At 47.5% G+C, this 18,109-nt stretch overlaps 1 protein-coding gene across 2 annotated transcripts in view; it reads left to right on the forward strand.

Annotated features, from left to right (window-relative positions):
- Window positions 1-17,635, forward strand: part of TLR3 (toll like receptor 3) — a 531,454-nt gene extending 513,819 nt beyond the window's left edge. For both annotated transcript variants that reach the window (XM_069631540.1, XM_069631539.1), the window contains exon 5: window positions 16,280-17,635. In XM_069631540.1, the coding sequence (XP_069487641.1) occupies window positions 16,280-16,508 (229 nt within the window). In that variant the 3' untranslated portion in view covers window positions 16,509-17,635. The remainder of the gene's footprint in view (window positions 1-16,279) is intronic.
- Window positions 17,636-18,109: the final 474 nt, after the last annotated feature.

Raw genomic sequence — 18,109 nt, forward strand, 5'->3', positions numbered from 1 at the left:
CCTATATACAGCCCTGATGAAGGTTTACACCGAAATGCATTGGCTTAATGTATATTGATGGCAAAATATGATCGCCCAACAGATCACATTCAGAATAAATTTAATTATAAAAACAGGGATGTGAATAAAACATTCCTGGCCAAAACTGCACGGATTTAACTGATGCTTTGATTTGAAGCTTTGATTTGAATTTATGAGAACGTTGTATTTAAATATTTTGGGAATTTGCAGCCCTCTCTAAGGGCCAACTCAGATCGCACCACAACACGCAAACCTGTCAACAACCTAACCATAGAGGAAGGGGAGCACACATCCCTTCTGCTGAGATTGTAGTCAGGAGCTGGAGAAGTTCAGGGGGTGGACCACAGAGAGCACTCAAGTCCGCCCCATTTACATTTCTGCAACTTACAGTGATGCCAGGGGACCCAACATGCTTAGCCTGACATGGCCAACAAAGAAGGGCTATCTGCAGGTCAGCCCAGATAAGGAACGAGGCACACCAATTACCTAACAAGAAACAGCTGGAACCAAAAACCTATCAACAGCTGAAATAAAATGAAAGTGGGAATGCAGCTCCTACACTGGCCTGTGCACGACTACTGCAGCATGCCACAATCCACACCACTGGTCTAGAGGTACAAGGGACACCAGGAAGTGCTAATAGGGCTCAACCAAATTAAATTCTCAGCCCTGATCCTGTCGGAAGCATGTTATAACAACAAAACCTAATTCAGCTGAGCCTTGGTGAACGTAGAGTCACACTCTTGGACATATGGCCAAACAATGAAACCATTTTCAAACCCTATGTTCTCAGAAGAGCAAGATACAGCAGCCAACACGAGAAGGCTATCTTGCCGAACCTCGTTGGCTCTGTGCAACCAGGCAAAATGGTCAAAAAGGCTTTTAATCTCTGGTCCCTCTGCCTTCCCAATGCGATACCATCATATTTTAGCTGAAGCCTAAAAGTTCCTTCCCACCTCCAGAGGGCCTACATCGTTAAAGCAATGTTATTCCTCTATTCCTGAGGGCATGACGGGAATGGATGAAAAGCTGTGCATCTAAAATGTCATCTGTATTTTTCTTTTTTAGTTCAAAGAAGCAGGATGAACAATTCAGCCCTGTCTGGTTATTGAACTCCCATCTCTGAAGCACATACTCCAATGTGCTCTACTGATTCCACTAAACAGCAGCCAAATGATGATGACTTACTGTCAGGCGTCTGGCTGACGGGACATGGCAAAGGCTATACCTCAGAGTATGTACTGTAGATAAGGAGAGATGCACTAGGTAATGCTAGCATATAACATAAACTGGGTACATACCAAGCTGATCTGAGTTGTAACAGGTATTCACAGGAACTTGTTACGCTCACCTGGTCTCTGCGGGGACATTGGGGGACGGTTGCAACCCTCCCAGGGTCTGGCTCCCCTGCATCAGGCTTCTGCCCCTGCTCCCGTGTTGTGAACTGTTCTGATGGTTGGAACTGCCTCTGTAAGGATACGAAAGGTTGTGAGGATGCTGTGATATGTCTGTAGTTCTCAAACCCTTCTTCCCAGAACATGGTGAGCATGCGTTTGCCCCTATAGTCTCACCTGTTAAACTATAATGATGAGCTCTCCATCCTGCTTCTCAAGTGCTGGGGCGCTTTAATTGGGCCTAGTTCCTTCACTGGCCCTTGTGCGCGGCAGCCCAAACCGGCTCTGACTGATCCACTTCTAAGGTAAGTGTTCTTCAACAATGATTATTGTCTGTATTTGTTAGCAATGTTTTTCCACATGATTAGTGTTCATATCCCTAGTATGCTGGATGCGTCTGTTTTGACCACATATGACAGGTCAGGACGGGGATGCAGAAGAACCGGTGCTGAGGTGAAAGCCAGTTTCAGTTCCTGGAAAGCCTTTTCTGCTTTGGGGCACCAAATACAAGAACGTGGGGATAAATTGTCGATAAAAATTGGCAAACCCGAACACGCTTTGTACTCCTTTTGTGGATGTTGGTGCCGGCCACTGAAAGATAGCTTCCACCTTGCGGGTATCCATGTGAACTCCTCGTGGGGTAAGCATGAAGCCCAATAATTCCACTTCCGTGACATGGAAGAAGAATTTTCCAATTTCCCAAACAGCCGGTGTTGACAAAGCTTTTGCAGTACTGCTCTTACATGGCCGACGTGAGCCTCCTTGGATGTAGAGTAAATAAGAATGTCATCAATGTACATGATTACGCAAACGTCCAACAATTCGTGAAGCACTTAGTTCATGAAGAATTAGAACGCCGCCGGGGCATTAAATAATGCGAAGGGCATGACCTGATATTCGAAAAGTCCAAATTTGGTTCGGAATGCCGTTTTCCTTTTGTCTCCCCTTTTAACCCTCACAAGATGGTAGGCCCCTCGTAGGTCCAGTTTAGTGTAGATTTGGGCATTCTTAACTTGATCTAGCAGATCCGGGATGAGTGGTAGGGGGTGTCTGTTCTTCACTGGGATTTGGTTCAGTGCTCATAATCTATACAAGTTCTTAAATCGCCTTCCTTCTTTGGTACGAAGAAAAGAGCTGAGGAGGCAGGGGACTTAGACGGGTGGATAAAACCGTTGGCTAGGTACTGGTCCAAGTAAGACTTCAGATGCTGGTTTTCTTGCTCTGCTATAGCGTAAATTCGACTGCAGGGTATTTGTGCTCCGGGCACCAGATCGATTTGGCAGTCGTAATGTCTGTGAGGAGGTAGGATGTTTGCTTGCTCCTTCTGGTACACATCCTGGTAATCCAGATATTCCGTGGGCAGGTAACCAGAGAGTCCCAATATAGATTTCATTTTGAGTTCCTTGCTCTTCTCTTCTTTATGGTAGCAGATGTTAGAGCACTCTGGAGGAAAGGTCCGCACTCTTGTTCGCCAGTCGATCCCTGGGTTGTATGTTTCCAGCCACGGCATTCCTAAGATCATCTGGAACTGGGGAGCCCCAATAAGATCAAAAGAGATGTCTTCTCGATGACCATCCTGACACATCAGCATGACTTTGTCGTATGTTGCGTCACTAGGCCGTGTGACAACTGAGAACCATCCACTGCTGTGATGTTTTCCGACTTGAGCTTCTGCTGGAGAGGAAGGCCTATTCGTGCGGCCAGATCTTGATCAATATAATTTCCCACCGCCCAGCTATCAATATATGCCTCCAAGGCATGTACCTTTGTCGGTTGCTGAGGGTTGACCAAAAGTACCAGCATGACCACTTATGAGGTCTGTACAGATTCCTTCTTATCGCTCGACAAATGGACCCCTACGCTTGTCGGGCGCTGGAGTTTTCCGGGTTTTGTTCTTTATCTTCGTTACCATTGTCTGTTGCACCTACAGTCCTATTGGGTGGTTTGACTGGGCAGTCCCAGAGGAAATGTCCTGCTTTTCCACAGTATTAACTAAGTTGTTGTCTCCTCTTTTCTCTCTCCGACGTTGGAGATAGGAGCCCGTAATCCTCTGATCTGCATTGGTTCGGTTGGTTCGTGGGTTTTGATTGGATTGTCTCAGGGGCGCATATAGACTGACCTCCCTTCAGTTCTTGTGCGGTCCATTTTTCGATTCTGCAACCTATGATCAAGTTGTACTGTCAGATTGTTGTATTCAGCACAACCTTCTGGAGGATTGACCACCTGGGCTAGCACATCCTTTAGTTCCCACGCAATCCCCGATAAAAGAGCGTGGTCCTCTTCTCTTCCGGCCAATTTGTCTGCACGATTAAAGGTGGCAATATAAGTCGGCAGATCTTGGTTCCCTTGTCTGAGGGACAATAGTTCAATATACAGGGCTTATCCTTGGGTGTGCCTAGCAAACAACTTTTCCATTTCCAGTTGAAATTCCCCAAAGTTTCGGAGCAGAGGATCATCCTGGTTTACTAATGGTATCGACCAGTCCGCTGCACTACCTCCTAAATATGAAAGAACAAAGGTGACTCTTGCGCTATCATTAGGAAAGGCTCCAGGTCGGCACACAAAGTGAAGAAAACATTGGTTCATAAATATAGCATACTTGTTTGAGTCGCCGGTAAAACGTTTGGTTGGGACCAGTGGCACTGCCCCTGGAAGTGCCACCTGGACTGGCGGCGATGGCTGCGGCATGGGAGGTTGTGCAATCACCGGTAATGGAACCTGACCTGCATGTGTCTGAAGCATCTGCCTTGCCAAGTCATCAGTTCGTTCTCGGGCTACAATTGGGTCCCTTCGCAAGGCATTGGTTTCTTGTCTGCAAGCATGAACTTCGGCCCGCAATTCCCCCAATAATTGGGCCAACTGGTCAGTTTCTGAGGTCTCCATAATGCCCAGGCGGAGATTCAGAGAGGCTTTGCGTTCTGTTCCGCTCACCTGGTCTCTGCGGGGACGTTGGGGCACGATTGCAGCCCTCCCAGTATCTGGCTACCCTGGATCAGGCTTCTTCATCTGCTCCCGTGTTGTGAACTGTTCTGATGGTTGGAACTGCTTCTGTAAGGATACTAAAGGTCGTGAGGATGCTGTGATATGGCTGTAGTTCTCGAACCCTTCTTACCAGAACGTGGTGAGCATGCGTTTGCCCATATAGTCTCACCTGTTAAACTATAATGATGAGCTCTCCGTCCTGCTTCTCAAGTGCAGGGGTGCTTTAATTGGGCCTAGTTCCTTCACTGGCCCTTGTGCGTGGCAGCCTAGACTGGCTGTGACTGATCCATTTCTAAGGTAAGTGTTCTTGAACAATGATTGTCTGTATTCGTTAGCAATGTTTTTCCACATAATTAGTGTTCATATCCCTAGTAATGTCTTTCTTTCTCCCCAGCAGATAATGAAGGCCCAACGGAGTCGCGCTGCTGGAAGAGGCCCGAGTTGAGCCCAGTGGAGTTTACAATGTCCCAAATAGATGGTAAGTTTGAGCCCTAAGGTGAGCGCAAGGGTCATGTAGCGCGCAACCTTAGTGAATTGTCTATATGTGGCTTCTAACCTTAATTATCCTTTTCTTCTGCAGGGATGGCCTGGCGACGCCTGACGAGGAGCAGCTGTCCGAAGACCTGTCGACGGGTGATGGATGACTGTAGCTGCGAGGATGCTGGCCGAGGAGCGCTCCGGTGTAAGTATTTGAACTCCGGAACAGGTAAGGAGCGCTGCAGGTGGTAGTATTGCGCTGCAGGCGGTAGTATTGCTGGAGTCAGGTGGGTGCGCTCTAGGCGATGGTAGATGGTGTTGCTGAAAGCAGGTAAGATGCGCTTCAGGCGAAAATAGGATGCGTCTCGAGTGATGGATTTGCTGGAAACAGGTAAGATGCGCTTCAAAAATGGTTTTGCTGTGAAACGGGTAAGATGCACTTCAGCGATGGTTTGCTGGAAACAGGTAAGAGGCGCTTCAGCAATGGTTTGCTGGAAACAGGTAAGAAGCGCTCCATGCGGCGGTGAGCGTTACGCTGCATGAGCAGATTAACGCGAAGCGCTGGCATGCGGGCGGGGCAGGCTTAAATAGACTGGTCCCAGCCACGCCCCTTTGCATCTGCTTGATGGCTGCACCCTGCCACTCCCAGAAATTGCTGTAGGTGTAGCCCAATGCATTCCTATGGCCACGCCCGGCCTGGGTGCACGTGGGGGCTCAACAAGAGATGAAATGGCACGTGCACTAGGAAAAAAGTGTGCAGAGCACACTTTCTCATGAGCCTGGTGCCTTTCAACTGGACCCTTTAAGTGATGTCAGTTGTGGTTCTTGCCCTGTGGCCATGACAGAGCTACAGGACAGGAGCTGGCTGTAAGCAAAGAGACGCAGAGAAAGCAAAGGCAAGCAAATATACTGTGCAACACGGATTAATCGGAATAAAGGGTGTGCTGGAATATGATAAAGGGTCTCCAGGGATTAGGGAAAGCCCTTGGGATTTGTACCAGCAGATTACTCTGAACAACTGTCATACAGCAGTGTCATGAGTTAGGCATGGCGAAGAGACTGTTGTACTCTGTGAAAGGGTGAAACTGGAGACCATATACTGAGGCACGTACAACTCCAACGGACTACAGGAAGGCAATAGAAGTCTTTCCCTTTCTGAGCTGAACAGAGCCAAACCCAGGGGTCACACTGTAAACAGATATCGAGCGAAGGCACAACAGAAATAGACATAGAAAGCAAAGGCAAGCAAATACACTGGGCAACACGGTTTGATCAGAATAAAGGGTGTACTGGAATATGATAAAGGGTCTCCAGGGATTAGGGAAAGCCCTTGAGATTGGTACCAGCAGATTACTCTGAACAACTGTCATACAGCAGCGTCACGAGTTAGGCGTGCCGAAGAGACTGTTGTACTCAGTGAAAGGTTGAAACTGGAGATCATATACTGAGGCAGGTAAGACACCAACGGACTAGACAAATGCAATAGAAGTCTTTCCCTTATCTGATCTTAATGGAGACCAACGCTGGGGTCACACTGTATACGGATATAGAGAGGAGGCACAACAGTGGACCAAGATGTAAAACAGGCGGAAAGCAGTGTAGAAAGAAATAACCAGGTACAGGACAGGTTACAGAAACAAAGTACAAAGCAGAGACTGGAATAGCAGGACACCCAAGGCAAAGGACTCGGACAAGATAGGTCGCTGCCAACACAGTGAATACGAGGGGTTCAGGAACCTCAGAGTACTTATGAACAGGCACTAGAACTATGGACTGAAGTCTGGTAATATCGCAGGCAAGGAACAAACAGGAAAACTTCAAGAGACTGGGATAGCAGAGAGAAAGAGAGAAAAGCTGGGCAGAAACAGGACAAGTCTGTGTAGTGATGGGTTTTCGCTTCTTTCCGTTTGCTTCCTTTTAATTTTTCTTTTCTGAGACACTCGCCCTGTCGTGCATACCACGGATGACATTGGCATTGCTCTATATCTACTTTTGTCATACTTTAATCCTTAGTGATTTTCCTTTCTTGTTTTCCCTGTAAAACTGGAGATGGAACTGTGCTTGACTGGTGTTTACTCTCCTTTTTTTCTTTCCCTTTTTCTCACTTGAAATGCTCTGCAAACCATGGGAGACATTAGTGTTGGTATATGTCTTTATTTGGTTTCCTTTTTCCTAAGTCGCCCATGCAGAGAATGGGTGACATTGGGGTTGACGTGTGTGCTTTGTTTCTTCCTTGGGATCATGTTATATTATGTAATTGGCACTCAGGTTGCATTTTTTTTTTACAGTTGAATAACCTTTTCTTCTTCTTCCTACCGCCCGGGAGGTGTTTTACCACAATGCGGGCTCCTCTACCTCTGATCAGGTGCATATGCAACCAATATTCCCATCAAGGATTGGCAGTAAAGCTGTTTTTATTTCTTGCCCCTTCACAGTAGGTACTTTTTTTCCTCACTGCCTGGAGAAAAGTACTTTGTGAAATGTGTCCCTTCCTTTCTATTATTGCTGCATGTGTTTGTTTTCCTTTTGAAGTGTCTGAGGGGCACTTTGCAGATTTCAGGTAATATATTACTTTTCTATACATGGGCTTGAAGACGCCAGAGGGGCTGGAGCTGCATCCATCTCCTTTGGTTATATTTAAAAGCAGTGCCTTGCAGACCTCGACTGAGTAAGTCTCGGCAGGAGAGCCCCAGGTTGGTGGGCTTTTTGTTTCTCCCAGTCATCTTACAAGGCTATGGGGCACATGCAGACTGCTCCTGGCAGGGAGCCAAAAGAAATTCTTAAAGTATTTGTGTGTCCCCTATTTGTTTTTTCTCCTGGTATCATTTTAGTCTGACACAATGGTGGCACATTGATTGGCAAAAATTAGTATTAGGTGAAATTAAAGGAGGAAAAGCCCTAACTGTCCCAAACACTAAGAGGGGTTTCCCTGCCTCAACTAAAAGTTCTATGGAATCTGTAAGGATGTCCAAAATAAAGAGTCCACAGCCCTGTGTCAAAGAACAGAACAGAACAAAATAACTGGTTTTTTTTCAACAGCTCAATATTGAGGACGTCTCCCCTCAGGTTGTAGTCTCGTTCGAAAGTAACATAAATTTCCAGCTTCTATGAGTTTCTTAATACATAGTACACAATCTGTGTTCCTTCTCTATCAAAGTTGTCTTCACTATGATGTTTCCGGAATATATGATTCTTCAGCTTTTTTGACCACGGGGATGACTCCCTCCCCTCTGGTCACAGTTCATGGTGTTAGGGGGATGATTTTCTCCCTGTAACCTTCCTCAGATTTTTTGGGTTACTCAAGGCTCTTTTGAGGAATGCCTCCCTTACCCTGGCCTTTCCCAGGCTTCCTAAATAACACAGTGTTTGCTGTGGGAATGTCTTGCTTCCCCTAACCTTTCTCAAGCTCCTCGAAAAGTTCAATATTGGCGGGGGAATGTATCCCTTCCCCTTGCTTTCCTCATGTGACTTTCATTCTTCATAGGGCCTCATTACGAGTATGGAGGTAGCCATGGTGCTATTAGCGCCATGGCTACCTCCATACCGGGCTCCAATACCGGGTTCCTGCAATGAGGACTTACCGGATCATTCCGACATAGGAGGACCCGGTAATTCCTCCTTGCAGGAACCCATCCCCATTCCCATTTGAGCCCCCATAGGGCTCAATGAGAATGGGGAGGGAGGTAATAATGGGCACATCACAATTGGCCCATTATTACCTCCCTCTTCCCCTCGCGGGACCCGGAAAGGACGCCTGGTTTCACCAGGCGTCCTTACAGGGTCCCGCAAAGGGAACCTCGTAATCGGCGCTCCCGTAATCCACGGGAGCGCCACCCTTGTAATGAGGCCCATAGACTTGGTTTGTACTATCGTGCACCCCAAGGTATGAATATGTCTCTTTCCCTGGGTTAGGGCCCCAGACCCTGTATTCTTGGTTTTCTTTTGGGTGCGGGTCCCATTCTCGCTTCTCTTGTGTGGCTTTCTGTTCTGATAGACTTGGTTCACTCTCCGGCCAAGTGCTATCATGCGACCCAAAAGATTATGATGTTTCTTCCCTTGATCAGGGTTACAGACCCATTATTTCTTGTTTGCTCTCCCCCTTTTTGGGCTCTCCACCACCTTCTCGGTTCCCCAGTACCCTCCCAGCGATGAGTGTACCCTCTCTCGTGGTCCTCGATCATCCTGGGTCTTCCCAGGCATCTGTAACGAGCTGTTGGGCTTCCCCGACTCTTGTGGTCTGCCTACTTGCTGTGACACCTCCGCAGCAGCAAACTTTCTGTGGGTGTGCAGTTCTCCCTTCTTGTGCTGTCGGTTGATAAGGAACGCATGGAGCTTCTCTTGGAGGGGCTGTCAAGTGGTTCTCCCACTCTGGACTGGCCCTGGAGCTCCCCGCTTCTTGTTCTGCGTCCCTGTCTGCCTTCTTCCCTTCTGAGCCATGCTGGCTCTCACGGCTCATCCAGGATGGATCAGGCACACCTTTCAGTCCTTCTCCCCTTTTATGTATTTGAAATGTCCATATTGAATGGAACGCATATCTTGGCTCCGCATTGTGCTCTTTATTCCTCTGCAGATCTTCTTCATCCCAGTTTTATCCTTATTACTCTTCACAGGGTTAGGTGGGAGCCTCCTCTTCTCAGTTCCTTATTGTACTCTGTATGGGTAGTCCCTACTCTTCTTTGTCTCAGTATGTCTTATGAGGATGGAGTCCTCTAGCCTGCAGAAACATAGAGGTGGTTTTAAGTTAGGGAGGATGAGGGAGGTAGGGTTTGAGGGTGGGAATACTGTGTTCTCCCCTGATAGTTGTCACTGGTCCCATAGGTGGTTTCCCTCCCATGAGATCCTCCCATTGAGTTCAACCGACCCCCCCCCCCAGTGGGACTGTCGGGTAGCAGCCTGACCTCACTGGCCTCATGGGAAGGGGCTCAACCCATGGGAGCAGTGACAATACCCTGGGATTTGTCACAGCTCCCAGAGTGGAGTGGGCTGCACCATGCCACACTGGTATTTTTCCTTCCCCATGGGAGTATGCCAGAGTCTCCCGGGAACAACCAATCTTGACCATTTTTTTCCTTTCTGTGAGGAGAGTGGGTCACTCTAGTTCCCAGCATGTTAATGCATGGTGCGGCTCAGGAACAACCCAAACATTTTGGATATTTTACTTTTCCCCAGGCATCTTGCACCCGATACACAGACATGGACTACTTTTTTTCTTAGCTCACGTAGTGCTCTTGCAGGTGGTAGGCCTCTGGACACTGGGGCTGCGTGCAGTTTTGTCCATCTTTTCTATACCCTATCAGAGGTGCACTGACATGGGTACCGGCAAGGGCAGGAGCGGATACATCAGCAAAGCACGGACAATGCGCCTCTCACGTGTGCAACTCTCCCTACGGACACCTGGGACCACTTGAGCAGTCTCTTCTTTCATCCCACTCAGATGCTGCAGCTGGGCGGTATCCTGGGTGCACCTTGCCTTCTTATAACTGTGGAAGGAGGCAGGTACTTTGTATTTCTGCCCCCAGCTCTACTCCCTCCCAGCCCCGAGCCTTGGCTCCTCTCTCCCCCCGCCCCTCTTTCTGCCTGCACCTTCTATGATGCTATCTGTCTCACCTATCTTCATTAACTGCTATTCTATCAACTATCCTATCCCTCACACTAAGTCTGGCAGGAAGAAGCTCAAACCCAGGCCTCCCTATCAGTGATACCTACAACAGTGCATCCTCTGGACCACCCCTTACCAACATCCTCTTTGTTGTTCCCTCTCCAGGCCTATAGACCCCCCATATGTTCTCTGTTCTCTCTCCTTTTTCCTCTTCTACCATTAATGGTGGCACCCGATGGGAGGCCCTCCCAGCCCCCTTCCACTTCTCTAAGACTATCATTAATGTCTACTTAAATGGCACTGGGGGTCATTCCGAGTAGCACGCAAAGGGATACCGGGCACCGTCAAGGACATCAGTGCTGGTAAACCCTTTGCGCCCTACTACGAGTTCCCTTTGCGGCCTCGTCCTTAACGCCTGCTTTTACCAGGCGTTATGGACGGGATCTGCAAAGGGACTTCAGAGCTAATAACGGTACCGTAATTTACGGTACCGTTATTAGCACCCTCCCCATTCCGATTGAGCCCTATGCGGGCTCAAATGGGAATGGGGATTGACATTTTCAATGGGGATTTACCGGTCCCGCAAAGGTCGGACTAGACCAGTAAATCCCCATTGAACGAGGGCGGACACGGTACCAGCATGGTGCTAGTCATGGCGCTAATAGCGCCATGCCTAGCACCAACCTCGGAATGAAGGCCACTGTCTCGGTCCAGGACCCTCAGGCCAATCTCCTCCTTTTTGATAGACCGTTCCCGCTAGCTATCAACTAGCTTTCTTCTCCTGCTATTCCTACTTACCCCTCTCTGGCTCCTCTGCCGCATCCTTCCTCCACCACCTCTCTGGCACTCTCTTCTTCCTCTCTGACTACTCTGCCATCTCTTATTTCCTCCTATGCCCATCCTCGGGCGCCTCCAACACTTCCTCAGGGCATACCTCTGGCCTATACCCCAACACAGAAGTCCTTCAAAGGTGGCAACCTGTTCCACATCGCTACTCTGAACTCTCGCTCCACTATCAAACATTCCTCTGACATCTGCCGTCTCCTGGAAGAGCTTGATTTGGATGTACTCGGTCTCACCGAGACTTGGTTCATGGCCAGCTCTGTTACTTATTTTTGACACTCTCCTTCCTGATGGCTACAAGATCCTCTCCGAACCCAGAACCAACCGTCCCGGCAGGAATGTAGCCTTGATTTTCCCAGAGTGGATCCCTGCTTCTGTCATTCTAACGCAGGACAACTCCTTTGAATGCCTGGTCTTTAGGCTTTCTATCTCTCTTGGCCTCTCTCTCACTGTGGCCACTATCTACAGGCCGCCTGGCCAGGTCACCCTTTTCCTCTCTGACTGGACTGACCTCTGCTCCTCCCTCCTTGCCTCTACCTCTCAACTTCTCCTCCTCAGAGACCTGAACATCTACCTGGATGCTACTAGCCCCTCTTTGGGGCTCTTTCGCAACCTCTGTGACTCTCTCTCTATTCTTCCCTCTGGCCCGACTCACTGTGCAGGGCATACCCTGGATGGTCTGATCTCCTCAGACCTCCCCCTCTCTAACCCTCTCACCACTCCTCTGTCTTGGAGCAACTACTTTCTCCTTTCATCCCACCTATCGCTCTCTACCCCTCAGGTCAAGCCAACCACAGCACTACCACCTACCTTCTCGGTCATCCGGCCTATGAAGCAGTTGAGGCTTTTGCTGCTACTTTCTCCTGCCCCTACACCTTTGGCTGACTCACACTCTGACACAGCCCTCTCTAACCTTCATCTCTCAATCTCTAACACTCTTGACATCCTTACCCCTGTCATGAGGATCCATTTGAAGCCCACACCGAAGTGCAACTCTTGGTATGATTCCGACCTTGTCACACTCAAATATAGGGCAGCTAAGAGGAAGTGGAGGGCCTCAGATGCATCCTCTGACAAACTAGGCTGCTGCAGTACAGACTCTCTGTCAACTCTAAGAAGAAAGCCTACACACAAGCCCGCTTCCCTGCAGCATCTAACAACTCGGCCGAACTTTTCAAAATCTGTGAGGAGCTTGCCAATCCTGTTGCAGTCTCTTCCTCTCCTGTTCTCTCCCTGGCCCTCTGCACGGGTCTGGCTTCTTATTTCACCACTAAAACTCAGGACATCCTGCCCACTCTCTTCCTCTACCTCCTGCTCTTGCTCCTCCTCTACCACCCCTGGCCCGTCTTTGGCCGTCTCTCCTCCTCCTTTCCCTTGTTCACCCCTGACGATGTTTCTAGACAAGTCTGATCTATGAAAGTCTTGTCAAAGCAGGTTCTCCCCTGCTCATTCAGAACCATCAAGGACCACATTGACACCCTTTCTCCAGCCTTGGATGATTTCTGCAATCACACCTTAAGCACTCCTTGTTCACCCCCTTCTAAAGAACCCCTCTGCTGATTCTTCCTGTCCGGGTAACTATCGCCCGATCTACATCACTCCGTTCCTGGGCAAACTCCTAGAAAAGCTGGCCATCTCACAGCATAATCTGCATACTGAATCTGTTGGTAATCTCCATGACCAACAGTCTGGTTTCAGAGCTGCCAGAAGCATGGGAACTGCTCTCCTGAACACTTGCTCTATAATCTTGACTCTAATCTTCCTTCTGTCCTCATTCACCTTGATCTATCCTCTGCCTTTGATATGGTCAACCTTGCCATCCTGCTCAATTGCCTCTGTGACAACCTGGGTATCACTGATTGACCCTCCAAGGTTAACCTGGGGTCTTTCCTCTCTTCTGTCTCTATCTGCTTGTGGCGTTCCCCAGGGGTCTAACCTTTCTCCCTGGCTTTTCAACCACTACCTGGCACCTCCTGCCCACCGCATCGGCACATTCTGCTTTAACTTTAAGTATTATGCGGACGACACCCAGCACTCCTTCAGCTCCCCTCAGCCACCTGTGCTCCTTCTCTCGTATGTCTGGTTGCAATTCAGGAATGGTGTGCTGCCAATGATCTCTGCCTTAATGCCAGTAAGACCGAGATCCTCCTCATCGGGACACCTACTCCTTCCTTTCCTCTCTCTCTCTCGCCGCCCACCCTGGGCTCTCTTCCTGCTCCTTCCTGTCATCTTTGACTCCAAACTCTCTTTCTCTCCTCACATCTCCAACATCTCTAAGAAGTGACACTGTCAGCTGCACCTCCTCAGAGGTATTCTGCCTTTTCTCACTTTGCCCCAGAAGCTCACCGTCTCCAGAGCCCTGGTCCTCTCTAGGCTGGACAATTGCAACAGCCTCTTTCTAAATCTGCCTGTCTCTACTCTTCGACCTTTACAATTTATCCAGAACAGGACTGCAAAACTTGTCCTTGGTTCAAGCCCAGGGATTGTATCACTCCAGCTCTGAAATCTCTGCACTGGCTCCCTGTGGCTGCAAGGATCAAGTTCAAGACCCTTTGCATCGTCCACAAGGCTTTCTGGGGCCCGGGACTGCACTACCTCTAACTTTAATTTCCTAAATACCTTCCTTCTCAAGCTCTCTGCTCATTCACCTCTAACACAGAGGGTCAGATTCTTCTCCAAGCAGAGTGGGGAGCAGATCTCTTTCCTCGGCTGGGGCCTCCCTCTGGAACAGCCTCCCAGCCTCTCTAAAACTTGAGAAAACCACCTCCATTTCCTGATGCAACTCAAGACCTTCCTTTTCGCTTTCTTTCTTCCTTTCCCCTGCTGAGGTCTCTGACAGTTCCGCGCACTGGTCAACTGGCCACCCACTGAACTTGGGCCCAGGCTACTGCATGTCCAGTTGCCCTTGCACTGCCTCCAGGTTCCCCCAGCACTTAAGGTTCTGTATCTGCAACCCTACAGTTCCTTCTCTCTGCACTTATGAGCCACCCTCCAGCAGCACTTATTGGGTTACCGGCACTTCTCCCTCCCACCCGCCCCCATGGCACTTCACCCATCCCTCTTCCCCACACTTGCGCGGTCAGAATGACACAAGGCCTAGTACGATTGTTGTTTTTTGTCCTACTTCTGTTTCCCCCTACTTGTAATGTTATGCAATGGGTTACTTATAACACGCTTAATACCCAGAGGTTTCTAAGCACGGACCCGGGGTTCGAACCTCTTTGCTCAGCGTCATCTTGCTTCCAAGGCGAGCGCATTGCCCCATAGCTATCCTCCTAGTCATGTCCAGCCTAGAAACACTTGTGTACAGGCGAGTTATAAGTGACTTATATCATATCATATCACTTCCGGAGCATAATAACCCAAGTTGAAGGTACGTATCTGTTGTGCACTGAAGGTTGAGGGCAGCCAGCAAGTTATAGTATGGTTCTCCATGCCTCACTTGTACATAGAATCACGCAGAATAGAGGGCATCCTCTTTTCGTTGTGGAGCAACGTGTCAGCCTCACCCTGGTTTCTTCACCCCAGCATCATGCACCAAGGTGCCCGGGGCTTGGGCAGACACTACTTTCTCTTTCCTCTGGTGAAGGTCTGTTTCTTACTTGTTGGATATTTTCTGACAAAATCCCTATAGGATGTTCCTCAAATGCTCCGATATCCCCTCACTGCTACTCCCTTAGATGGCAAACCTTCTCTTACAGTCAGCAGGGGACCATACCAATGGTCCACCAGTGTGAAAGGGAGTAAACATCTGTCTAGCAGGGTTAAGAGTTAATATGTTATGTTAAGTTGACTTATTCTGTGCACTGTTACCATTAGTATGGCCTTGAGGTGCTCATGTGGTTCTGTAAGAAAGTGAATTAGGAAAGTTAGTGAGGGAAGAGGAAGTAGGAAAGAGGTTGTGCTTTTCAATTGGTGTGTGTAGAACCAGGAACAGCCTGGTGTGTCGGTTTTCTAGGTGTGTTTCGATTGTGCACACTGGGGTTATTGTGTCTAGAAAGGGCAACGTCCAGTGACTGGGATGTTTGTTTGCAGCAGTTTGTTTTTATGGTGGTTGTGTGTTTGTGTGGGGTGAGACTGATCCGTTAGATCATGTGAGGTATGTGTGGGGTATGCTGGAGAGGAGCTGGGAAGGTTAGTGGTTGGTGCAGTGTGTTTGTTTTATATTTGGATCCAGAATCCGTCATTGGATTATCTCTGGTCCCTGGTGATATTGCTAGCAGCACTGAGAGCTGAATAGCCATGTTTTCAAATGTTTTCTGAATGTGAGGTGGTCTTCTGTCAATCTTATCTCCTTCAGGATTGAGTTTCATTGATTGGCAATTAGACGTGAGAATGCAGTTCCCCAGAATTTTCATGTTTTGTATTGTTTGGAAGTTGTTGCTTCATTTTAAGTTTTTTCCCAGTTGGTAGCGGTTGATCTTGGCTTGGAGGAATTCGGCTCCTTGTTCGTGTAGTGATTTGTGGGCAATGCAGAAGCCCTGGTGGTCTCCCCTGTTATAGAGATATTCAAGCCCACCCATTCTGAGAGGCGTGTCGTACAGAATGGAAGACTGTGTTTACCTTTTTCTTTTTTCTTTTAGGTAAGTTAAAGGTTTAAAAAAAAGCAAGGTGGTTAAACACAAAAGCAGCACTGATGTGCATTCATAGCAATACAAAACATGTTGCATCTGCCAGTTCTGATCAAAGGTTACACCAATCCTTGTGTGAAAGGGCCTTTATTAACTTTATGCACGACGTGTGGCGGAAGGGTGTATGTGTGTTTTATTTACTCTAGGAACACCAAGGCAAGGTGAACTCACTTTTGCTCTCTGGTTACAATTAACTTTGCAAAAAAGCTAAACAGTTGATCATTTTAAACGAAATGGTTGCCTGTACTGAGATATAGAAACAAGCTAATATCTGTATTATATGAGCACTGTTTAATGGTGACTACTAATCGTTCATTATGCTTTTGATTAAGGTTCAAGGTGCATCATGCTGTACACCAGGCGGTTGTGCAAAGCCGGGATTCCATCATACTCGTTTTCCTTGATGACATTCCAGACTACAAGCTGCATCAGAGCATATGCTTAAGAAGAGGAATGTTCAAATCAACCTGCATTTTGGTTTGGCCGGATCAGAAGGAACGTGTGAAAGCCTTTCGTCAGAAATTAAAAGTAGCCATTGGGTCAAGTAACCAGGCTGCCTGAATATTCTCAAAAGACGCCCCCTGGACATTCTCCGGCCTATGTTTGTTGGACTCGTGGATGGAGCGAGACATGTTCTCCCATACAAGATTCTTTGGCGTACAAATACAGTTTCTATTTTCTTAGCTGTGGATTTACATCTGTCATTTTGTAAATTGACAGATGTAAATCTCTTCTAGAGTGTGAAAAATTTCAACACAAATGATAGATTCAGTGACAATGTTCGGCATGTGCAGCATTTGTTACTTTTAGAAATTCCTACACCAGTTTCTTCTGAAAAAGGTTGTGTCATGCCTGTGCTGCGTTCTGTGCCAGTGCTGAGCATGTGCCTAGTAAAATGAAGGGCACCGTCCTTAGATGTTTACAGGTCAGTACAAATGAGGATGCAATGAGGAAACTTGCCATCAAGTTATCTGTTTCTGAATGATGGCTCATTAAAGGATACAAAGGGTTTCCCTGTGCACCCTCTTTAGTAATGACTGCATTTGAGGCATTTCCATAGTGAAAAAAGCTCTTGGTTGAAATATGTTGGGGAGAAAGTGACCTGAAGCCACTATGAGTCTTAAATAATCTTTACTGAAAATTAGAAGAGAGCATTTTTCGTTTGCATTTTTTACTTAGAATTTAAGCACAGTACCACATAGATAACAGTATGACCCATTTTTCAACCATTATCAGGTGATATGGCATATTCTCAGTCCTCTGTTACTCACACAATATCTATGTTCAAAACCATTACCATATTGTAACCTCTCTCTAACAGCCTCTACCTCCTCGAGTTGCAGTTCTGTGGGACCTTACACATGGCCGGAGAAGGAACCTGTAATGTACTAGATGTTTTCCATATATGGGTCTGTAATTAAGCCTTATAGACTGCAGAAAGGGTCATCGTCGTGAGATAATGAGGCAATAAAAATAGTTGCCCAAGAAGAAGCCGATGGCTGTAAGTTGGGGAAGGGTTGCTATCCCAAGCGAAAATGAACGCTCCCACGGTCTATAGTAGAGTTGTGCAATTTAACAGGAACATATTTTTATTGTGGTGGAAAATGAGCGCACACAAGTAACTTCTAATGTTTATTTAATGAAAAAAGGAACTAACAATAATAAAGTTTACACATTTTGTGTTTCAACGCTGTTCATTAATTTGGGACATTGAACATCACATGCTCCACTCTGCGTTCATGTAGCTAAAGACAATTGTTTACTGTGGTATTTGTCAGATTGTTACTTAAGTCATAATGTATGGAACAAGGCATATACCATAGATTATAGATTGCATACCGATTGATGGAGAGGGTGTTTATAATGGAATACATGTACTAATTAAGCAATAATTACTGGTTGGCCCATGCCCGAGTTATTACTGACAAGCATAGCAAAGTCCTTTAACTAGGGTCCCTGAGACATTACCACCCAGTACAGCTTCTGGAAGAGGGTAATCATTGCTATTGGTACCCCGGGTTAAAGTCGCAGCGTGCTAATATCATTGTAATTGTTACACTGGGTTGCGGCAAGCGTGCAACCTGTTCAGACAAATACTCACCCAACATGGTCGCCATGGAAATTCAAGTAAGACGCTAAGTGAAGCCCCTCTTCCATTTCAA

This window comes from Ambystoma mexicanum, chromosome 6q, assembly GCF_040938575.1.
Source record: "Ambystoma mexicanum isolate Mex_15411 chromosome 6q, UKY_AmexF1_1, whole genome shotgun sequence".
Taxonomy (NCBI): Eukaryota; Metazoa; Chordata; class Amphibia; order Caudata; family Ambystomatidae; genus Ambystoma; species Ambystoma mexicanum.